The sequence below is a fragment of the Cyprinus carpio genome, chromosome B1 (assembly GCF_018340385.1).
Source record: "Cyprinus carpio isolate SPL01 chromosome B1, ASM1834038v1, whole genome shotgun sequence".
NCBI classification, from domain to species: domain Eukaryota; kingdom Metazoa; phylum Chordata; class Actinopteri; order Cypriniformes; family Cyprinidae; genus Cyprinus; species Cyprinus carpio.
This window is the reverse complement of record NC_056597.1, coordinates 20,619,606-20,630,550: the sequence shown is the minus strand read 5'-3', so window position 1 is coordinate 20,630,550 and position 10,945 is coordinate 20,619,606. Positions and strand designations below refer to the sequence as shown.

The following is a 10,945-nucleotide window of genomic DNA, read 5'->3' as shown; positions in this document are numbered from 1 at the left end:
ACATTACGAGACACAGAAATTAGTTACAAAGAGCCCAGACGACTCAAAGCAAACGTCTTCAGAGTACAATTAAAGCAAACTCTGCAACTGGGTTGTCTGCTATTATCTCTCCAGTCAGTGTCTTTGATCAGCGCATCCCTCCAGCCCCACTGTTTCCAGGCAGTAAAGCCCCCAGAGCTGCTCTCCTCTGTCATTTTCTCTCCTTACACATCCTCCAACCCCCTCTCCCCCTGCTTCTAGGAAATATTTCTCCCGGGACTGTCTTTGTTTAAAGCAAATAGGCAGAATACAAGCCACAAGCAGAAACTGCAGGCTTCCATTCATATACATGCACTGATGCTGGTTCTGAGGCCAAGAGCTGACTAAGCCAAGGCAATGCTGAGTAAATCTTTTGCATCCAACCTGCCGCTATTTGAAAGCAAGAATAGAAGATTATTATTCATTTTGCTTTGTATATACATAAACATATATTTTATATGCCAACAGAACGAAAGAACAAATACATGTCATATTTCAACCTAAGATCAAAGAAAAAGAATAATGCATTATTTGCATAAAGAAAACGAAGCCTGTTATTAAAGACCATTAAGATTTGTTGCATTGTGACGTTATTGTCATGATAATTAAACTGTCAAATTCTCATAGTGTGTGTGTAAAAATATACAAAAATTATATATTTAAAATTTTACTTATTTTAAATATATTACAATTATATATTTAAAAATGTATATATTATATAATAACAATGTACTTAGATATTATACAGATTTTTTCTCTGGTTTATTTATTATAGTAATGAGATTGTTTTGCACTGTGGTAATGAGAACTAGGGTTTGAAATGTGCTTAATGAAACTAATGCTATAATGGTCTTCATTTTCAGAAAGCAAAATCTAATTTATTATTCTCTTTGTCTAGATTTTGGAGTGAAATATGACCGGCACATGATCTGGACAGGTTTCGTGTGATTCACCATTTAAGTGAAAGGAATGCCATATTCAGAGATTTTTCTCTATTGCAAATGGATTCCCAGTCTCCAAAGCACTCTAGACATGAACCATCATGTCAGTGTAATTGTAAAATGATAGGCAATAAGTCAGACAGATACAAGTGAATGAATCGTAAGATGAGGGTGCCCGTTTCAATTATGTACATTAGTTATAGATGAGGAAACTTTTGGGAATAAAACCATACCGAATACATTTGCAGAATTAATACACTGTGCAAGGCCATTTTCTTGTACGTAATTGCACCCTAATTATCCATTAGTTATTGAATTACCCTTTTATCTGTTTGTCACGGGCAAAGGCTTAAAAAATGGAAGAGAAATCATCAACTTGGTTATCAACTCTCCAAATTTGCAACACAGTGAGCGAGGGAAAATACAGTGAGAGAGGGATAGAGAGAGACTGCACTACAGTGGCAGAGAAAGATGGAGACAGGCAGAGAGAGAGATAAAGAGGCATAGATGGAGAGATGGAGAGAAAGATGCATACATATATTCATGAGCATCTTCGAGTTGTAATTAAGAATCAAATAGCTACAAGGAAGCCATTAGTTTATTAAGTGTAAGAGACTGCGCAAGTAACTTGCAAGTTTGCTTATTTAAAACAGAAAAAAATCATAATATATATATATATAGATTATATATATATATATATATATATATATATATATATGCATATCTATCTATCTACACACACACACACACACATATACATATATATACAATCTATCTATCTACACCATATATATATACTGTATATATATATATATATATATACACACAAACATATATATATATAGTTATCAATGTGTGTGTGTGTGTGTGTGTGTGTATATATTTTATATATATATATATATATATATACACACATTGATAACAAACTTTATATATATTCCATAAAATATAAATTTTTCCTTTATACTTACAGTTTTTTTTCCAGTAATAATGTGGATTAATGTTGTATTACATCAAAAGTTGCACACTAATATACAATGAAAAAATAAATAAAAATTGGTTTAGAAACAGTTTTCACTCAGAAATGTGCAGCAGTCTAAGAAATTTATTTTGCACATTATTTAAATTATAATTTTTTGGTTAATGATTAAATTATGTCATATTTATATAGCCTATATCTCTGAATTGTGGATTCAGAGTTTGCTTACCTTAATTCATATGAAACAGAATCCAACCACAAAAATAAAACCAAACATTTTTAAGAAATTGGCATTCACATTTGTAATTTTTTTTTTTTGATCCCATTAGAATCATTTATTATTTTTGGTTCCAAATGATATAAATTCCATTAGCAGTATACATTCTTTATTGGAAGTACCGTAGAATTATTCCAAGACATTCTGACTTCAGGGCATCTAAAATGGGTTAAAAATAACAAGGAGACTACAATATCAGTAAGATTCTACCATTTATTACACATAATGACATTCTTAAATAAAAATGCTTCACTTAACAGTTCTTGCATAGATATATTACAATACCAATTTAAAAAAGAATTATGAAACAAACCAGTAACAAAAATAAACTCTTTTCCTTTTTCCTTAATAAAGAACATTGTCATACTAACATCATATAATACAAATAATATATGCAAACACTTTTTACAGCAAATAAAACAAAAAACATAAAAATAAAAAACGGCATAAATATAGGAGCAAAATGGAAAGCATGAAAAGCCAGCGAAAAGCAGAGGGATCGAAACTGATTTAATTTACAGCAGGAAGTGTGGAAAACTAGGCTACGAGTGCAACGAACATTGGAAATCACTCTGTTTATCAGCTTCATATCATCCATTTGAAAGCTTCTAGCACAGCGTTTTGAGCAGTAGAAGGGTACAAAGAAAACAATGCTTCAGATGTCTAGTGAGCGAATGGAGACCAGCGGCTAACATGAACGTACAGACTAATGCGTCAATCCAAAAACAACAGACCTCTAAAACAGACTAATCATAGTATCACGAGATGTGCAATGCATTCAAATTCCTAATTTAGTGTTCCCTGCATGTTTAGTAGTGTCTCAGCTCATGCCAGATCTTTAGGATGGAACTTTTACATTGTCGAATGTAAAAAACGTACCTGCAAGTGTGCATCGGTAATTACAAATAATTGCATTATCCCATCAAAAAGGTCAGTTAGTTGTCTGTGCGATTTAAAAGCTGTTTAAGTGGGTAACATACAAGGTTTAAACACACTTGAGAGAAACTAAAGACATTGCACATAAAACAAGCCCTAAAAAGCAGACAATGAGCTGCTCTGTGGGGTTTCTCAGGACCATTAAGACAAACTCATTAGCTAGTTTTTGCCAAGGTAACATCCCTAATTGGTCCGCCTGGAGGATGTTAAAAAAGGATTTTAGGAAAAAGGTGCACTTAAAGTGAACAAATGGTCAAAAGTCCACAAGGAAAACTACTAGTGAACATCATATATCTTGATTCATAGGATGCAATAACTAGACAAGCTCAATGAGAATTTTAGCACAAGTCTTGTAATGTGAACAGTGTTTCTATCCCATGAGCATCCAGGTACATTGTGAATCCTCACAAAATCTGATGAGAAATGCCTACAGTAAGTCATATTTCACCTAAAATTGCCTGTTAAGAAGCCTATTTAAAGATTATTTTGCACTGTGACAATAATGTCATGACAGTTTATGCACATTTTATTACATTTTTATCACATTATATATATATATATATATATATATATATATATATATATATATATATATATATATATATATATATATATATATTATTTATTTCGGTTTTTGAGGTGAAATATGAAACATGTTTTTGACAGGTTCTATGATATTATTTCTCATATGTGACCCTGGAGCACAAAACCAGTCTTAAGTCGCTGGGGTATATTTGTAGCAACAGCCAAAAATACATTGTAGGATTAAAATTATAGATTTTTCTTTTATGTCAAAAATCATTAGGATATTAAGTAAAGATCAAGTTCCATGAAGATATTTAGCAAATTTCCTACTGTATATATATTAAAGCCTAATTTTTGATCAGTAATATGCATTGCTAAGAACTTCATTTGCACAACTTTAAAGTCGATTTTCTCAATATTTTTTTTTTTTTTTTTGCGCCCTCAGATTCCAGATTTTCAAATAGCTGTATCTCGGTCAAATATTGTCCTATCCTAACAAACTATACATCAATGGAAAGCTTATTTATCAGGTTTCAGATGATGTATAAATCTCAATATCGAAAAATTTACACTTATGACTGGTTTTATGCTCCAAGGTTACATATGCAGTTTATCCTTCTCGCCACTGAACCTAAAATAAATACCTGATGCCAATATTTACTATTTCAAATCTGACTTCTTGTCAAACTGAAATAATTATCTTGCATACATGATCAACAGGATAGATCTTCTAATAGTTTTTGAGATGTTACACTGGATTGTGTTGCCCAAAAATGTGGGACAAAATAATGATTTGCTTCCTAGTCTACATAGCCCATGATCATGTTTTCTGAACTACAAACTGAAAAGATAACTTGTAGCATTTCAGGTTGCAATCTTAAATCCTCTATGAAAAGCACATTTCATGCACTAGATTTTAGCTGGAAAAGCGGCCCATACGATGGTCTCTTGAGGACATTGGATGTGACCTTGTGTCATTTTTATTTTTTTTGGAGCTAATGTAGCCAGGGAGGGAGGTAAGCTGACACCCGGCTACACGGTGAAATTGACTGTGTCGGGCGGTTGCGTTAAGATCTCCCGGTCAGCATAAGTGTGGCGTGCGACCCCCAGTGTGATCCTACTCCGTTCCGCCCCATTGAGGGGGCAACCAGCGCTGGCCGCTGCCGGGAGAGCCCAATTTCTTTCTCATTGCCCATACTGCCATTCTGTCAGATGGGCCTCCCGTTGGTCCGTGTTAGACAAGTGAGTGAGAAGGGCAAGGAACTGACAGACGGCTTAAACAAGACATGAATTTTCTTGGTGATATGATCCAGATGGGGTTTTTTGATCTGTAGATATGGTTAATAATTGTCATGATATGCAAAAAAAAAAAAAAAAAAAAAAAAAAAAAAAAAAGAAAGAAAATGTTTATGCTGTCCAAAATTAAATTTTGATTTTTTTTTTTGTTTGTACATTGATCTCAGGGGTTTAGAAGTCTTTGAATCAACATCTTGATGTTTATATACAGTATGCAATGGTTAAAAATACATTTTTTGTGCTCATTTTATACATCTTCAGATCTGGGCCTCTGATTTCAATCATACAAATGTGGTTTACACCACAATGCGCACAAAACCAGTATATCAGGTTGTTGGAAAAGGGATAGTTCACACACTACTGACCCTCATGTTGGTCCAAAGCTGTATGACTTTAACTGAATTTTTATGATATATAACATTATTATTATGATATATAACATAAAATCAGTCCATACAACTTATATTTCAAATGAAATCTGAAAATTTACGTATTATAGCGTTGTTCATGCAAACTTTATGCATGAAGATACATTTGAAGTCCTAAAGCCAATGTTTTTTCCATGTCTTATAACTGTTTGTTGCCATTTCGAAAATATGGAAGTGAGAATGAGTTTAATTTTGGTCCGTTGTAAGTCTTGAAATACAGTCACTATGTATTATGGTGCTTCCATGTAATTTTTTGGAGTTTGACAGCCTCCTGTTTTCATTGTACAGAATGCTATGGACATTCTTCTAAACATCTTCTCCATTCCATCAAGGAAAGAAAGTCATACTGGTTTAGAATGACATTAGGGTGAGTAAATGATGACCGATTTCTCATTTGATGTGAATTATTCCTTCATCAACATGCATTTGTGTAGATCTTCATGCATGAGCCACAGTGGGATCTAGATTGAACAGATCAGGCCTTTCCGTGGTCTGAATGATTGCATAAGTGCAGGGCCGTCCACAATCAAACAACCTTACATTCAGGAACACTTTCCATCCCACACTTGATTGTACGTTGTAATTTAAACCTCACTTTTACTATACAATTTACACACTGTACAGCTGTTTTTTTACCAGGAACACAAGGCAGATATGTAATGTGTAAGAGAAAAAAAAACAAAAAAACATCACAAAGTCTAAACATGTCACCTGCAGGACCAGCGAAACACAATGCACACCTTTCTTATGATGCTTCCATCCGTGCAAACTAAAATAACTGATGGAAATGTCTGTCCGGACAGTTTTTTTTCGGTACATATTGTGATGCATTTACAAAATCTAAACGTTGTGATTGCAAATCTCTGCCTTGAATGATGGAAGTCATTATTCTGTAGTGAAGTTTGCAGATAAACCATGGTGCTTTTCTCATTTCATGCTAGTCCTAGAAATCCCGAAGGAACCCATGTTTATGGGATAACGTTTCATGGGTCATAAATAATGTTGAGGAATGCTCAAAACGTGTGCAACAACAACATTGCTTTTCTTCTTTTCGCCACTAAAAGTCTGTGTTTCTATAGAAATGAAGTCCACCTTTAGATGCGGTCTGTGCCAGTGTAGAATCCACTACTCTTCGCTTGTGCATATGGCAGTTTTTTTTTTTTTTGGTCCATTTTTATTTTTATTTCTTTTTCTTTTTCTTTTTCTATTTTGTACACATCCACAGGAGAAAAGCAAAAAAGAAGTGTTCTGAATTATATAACATAGTCATCATTCAAAAAGATCTCTTCTTTATTTATTTATTTTTTCCTTTATAAAAAGTCTCAAAGTGTCGCTGCGCAGCGGTTGGTTGGCAAGGAGGGACGTGAAAGAGAGAGATTTGTCTGTCTACGAAGAAGGTACTGTAAGAGTGTTTCCTCCGCTGCCCCAGTCAGATTCACATTTGAGCGATGGGTGATTCCACTTTACCTTTGAAATCCAAATTTCTCTGGATGGACACTCCACTTTAGATCTTGGCCGTGGATTGGTGGAATCAAAGCAGAATGATAATCTTTGCTCAAAATGGGAAACAAAGAAAAAAAAAAATCCATCTCTTTGGATTGGCATCCTATCGCTACAATGTTCTCCAAAGGTTCTTGAGAAGATAATTTTGGGACACATCCTGCACGCCACGGTGCAGTAAATCAAACCAGGTGCATTGGTAGCTGGTCTGTTTGTGACAGTCTGCTTACTCTATGTAAAATTGATGAAAGCTTTAAATGGTTCTCAGAGAAGTTGGAACACAATAATAGTATCTTTATCAAGTCATTGATGTTTTGAACATTAGGCAAATACCTACTGAAGCATGTTGTCTTTAAGTGACATAAGATGTCGTACCACCTTCTCAGATCTGTAGACCTCCGAATTTCCATCCTCATGGTCAGACGTGGCCGACCAAACCTCAAGACCTGGTCTGAGTTGAGCTCGTGCTGATAGGTTCCCCTACAGGACGCCACTCTCTGGTGGGATGAGCGAACGGCCTGAGTGGTATCCGGCTTCTTTCCATAATCCCTCTCCTTCTCTCCCTCTACCTTCCGTCTCTTCCTCCACCTCACCATTTTGCCACCTCCTCCTCCTCAGATGTGCCTCTTCATGTGCAGTGCCAAGTGATCAGATCGAGAGAAACACCTGAGAGGGAAGAAAAAAATAACTGATTAGGAAACCTGCGTGATCTGGATCTTCTATCAATATTCCATTTGGATGGAAACATTCAACGGGTTTTATTGTATTGGCACTGATTGTATCTCAATATTATCTGACGACATAAAATGGATGAGCTGGAACAGTAACGATAACTTTTTTTTTTAGTTTTAAAGGACTGACTATAAGAGCTTTCGGCTTTTTAAGTTACGTCTCTTAAATAACTTTGGTAACATTTTGGTTAGGGAACACTATTAACTAGTTGCTTATTAGCATGCATATTACTAGCATATTGGCTGTTTATAAAGCACATATGAATGCCATATTCAGCATGACCTAGATCTAGATCTCTTAACACTGCCAAATACCCAAACATAACTACTAAAACAATAATAATAATAACAATTATATATATATATATATATATATATATATATATATAAAAGAGAATCTAGATAAACCTATTGATTGTTGGAGCAGCTTGACCCGTCCCTAAGACATATGTTTTCATGCTAAGTCTCACCTGTGCTGGAACGGCAAGGGGAGGAACACGAATTGGGAAATCAAGGGGTGTGTTTTTGGCAGGATCAGACAGATGGCGGATCAAGCCACTGCCAGGAGGCACCAAACCAGCTGGTGCACCTCCACCCTCTTCCACACCCCCACCCCGCTGTCCTGACAGGGGGTCCGGACACGGTCGGGCCGGATAAAGAAGGGGCCTGAGGGCCACGGTTAACCGGTCTAGCATCTCAGTCTACTGTATTTACTGTTCAGACGAGACAGGGAGCCCCTCTGCATGCTGCTCTCCACTGTTCCCGTCAACTCCATCATTGTAATGGTAATCCAGGGCTCCCTCGACAATGCGGAATGGATTCCCCAAGGTGTACAAGCAGCAAGGATGACAAGAGAGGGCGGAGCTGAGCTCAAAGTGAGATACGCAAGTCTAACAAGCATGAAGGACCTATTTATACATCAAAGTGAAGACGAGTTAAGATTCACTTCAGAGGTGGAAGCTCTTGGTCAATACCAGGAGGCAACTGTCTCGCAGGCATTGTGCCCAAATTGAAAATGTTCTGAAAGAAAGCACAGTTCTGCGTGCTTAGCTTTGTACCCAAATGGAAATGTATACTTTTTTTAAGATGTTTATGTTTTATGACATAAAAGTACTTCCATGTAAAGTATGTTGGAAGATTTAGAGCGTACCAGCATGCATTTGCATTGATTAAAGCTTTTGTTTTGAATATTTCAGTTTAGTAATGTCTAAGACAGAACTGTTATTGCTGGAACTAAGTTAACAATATCTGAAAACACAACTTGTTTAGATGTCTTCAGGTAAATAATATGTGATTTTAGGCCCGATTTTGTAATATTGTGGACAAAACCAAAAAACGGGAGGCAAATCGTTGCTTGTTCACGTGACTGATGATGGATTATTAAAGGCTCGAGAAACAGTGGTTCCTGAGAAATATTTAGCAAGCTAAACATCTGGACCTGTCTGTGAAATGTGTTTTGACTGGAAATGACATCAGCTAAGATCTACAGGTAAAGCCAATGGGAGAGCACGATACAGGGTAAGGGAAATTTCAGAGAGAGGATTCGTAGTTCTCTTTGTGGAGCACTGCCTGTTATCAGACTATTTGTGCATGCAAAAAATTCACTGGATTTTTACAATTAATGGCAAAAGGAATGTTTGTAAATTTAAACTGATATTTCCTAATGACACACTACAGCAAATAATAGAAATAACTGACTTAAAACCATTTTTTGTTGGTCAAAATACTAGTGGCCCTAGAATTTTGCACAGTAGTGTGTGTATATAGTAGAGGTCTTCACGGAGGGCCCGAGAACCCTACAAACTCTGCGTGTTGTGTTACTTGCAACTTCTAAAATTAGGATAAGAAAAGTGTGATCGGGAAATAAGGTGAAAAAAAAACCATGCATGACCTCAGCTGCCAGAGGTAAAGCGAGAGTGGAATTAATGTTAGTAGGCTACTGCAAGCGGACAGTGATCATGGATTCCTTCATGAGTGATGTGAAAAAAAAGCTGCAACAAAACGAAAGAAGAGACGCACGTGTTATTGAACACACACACTGTAAAGTGTAATGCACTTCTTGTTCTGTGCATTAAAAATTGCTAAAAAATAATTGCTCCGTGTCTTTATTACAACCAATAAAATTTATTGTTATTGTAGTTCAAAAGGGTAAACACAACAGTTGAAGTTGACTCGAGATGCATAAAAAAAAAAAAAATTGCAAAGTTGCATTAGTCATCTATCACCGACCGTGACAACAAGTAGACTTTTAAAGCTGGAATAATGAGTGGATTAAGAAGACTCTTTCAGTCGGCAAGAGAGAGGAACATCCTAACATGGATTTAAATTTATTGGCAAGGAGGATTGTATGTATCGCAGTCAGGTAGAAGGCTTCTAACAGTAGGTAGCCTAAGCCAAAATGTGTGGGTTTTTTTTTTACAACTTGGATTGGGTGCAGTCGGGTCTGTGTCTTCCCAGCCGGGTTCAGGTCCAACTTTCGAATAATGGTCTTTTTTTTTTCAAATAATGGTTTTGTGCAGCACATTTAAAGGTCTCTTCAGGTTCCGGTACAAATTCTTGGACCTGTGAAGGCCTCTAATACAGGGGTTTTCAACCTTTTCAGGCACCCTCCCCCCAGGTTAGTCTAATTTCACTCACAACACCCCCCCCCCCCCAGCACCCACCCCTATTCATATATTCACACAAAATTTCTTTAAAATTAACGCACACAAATATCCATTTAAACTACAGATGTTACTTACTTAAGAGCAGTGAATGATTTTTTGTTTGTTCTTTTTGATTAACATTATTAACATAAGAAATACACAGATCTGAGACGGCATTGTTTGTGGGCTTCAGTTGTGTGCACGGTGCGAACAGAAACGATCTAATGTTATCACAGCACGTGAGTACCACACTGTGATGTCTTGCACTTAAATGGCTTAAAAATATCGGATTGCCCGCTAGTGGATGGCTAAAGATTTGTTAGCTCATATTCATAAATGGGCTACTGGACGGTATGCCTCTGAATTAACAGATGCTCGGGACCCCTGGGTTGAAAACCCCAGCTTTAATATATAGTACTATGCAATGCTGGGAATCAAATAAATTTGTGTCTCTTTCTTTGGACAAGTTTGTTCTGTGTTGTCTTGTTGTATTTGACTGTCCAAACAAATGGATTCACTAGAATGAATTCCACCTCTCAATTCAACATAAGACAGAAAGAAATATTTTACAGCATTTTAGCTTCCACAACACTAATGTAAATGTAACTGGAGAAGAAATGCAACAGATGACTCTACTTGTCACTCACCACATTCAGTCTAAAAGTTTAT

General features: G+C 36.1%; 1 protein-coding gene across 1 annotated transcript in view; it reads right to left on the bottom strand.

Annotated features, from left to right (window-relative positions):
• Nucleotides 1–6,589: 6,589 nt before the first annotated feature.
• The window catches only part of LOC109086743 (Krueppel-like factor 7), a 37,452-nt gene continuing 33,096 nt past the window's right edge, over nucleotides 6,590–10,945 (bottom strand). The window contains exon 4 of the mRNA XM_042716971.1: nucleotides 6,590–7,566. Coding sequence (XP_042572905.1) covers nucleotides 7,515–7,566 — 52 coding nt within the window. The 3' untranslated portion in view covers nucleotides 6,590–7,514. The remainder of the gene's footprint in view (nucleotides 7,567–10,945) is intronic.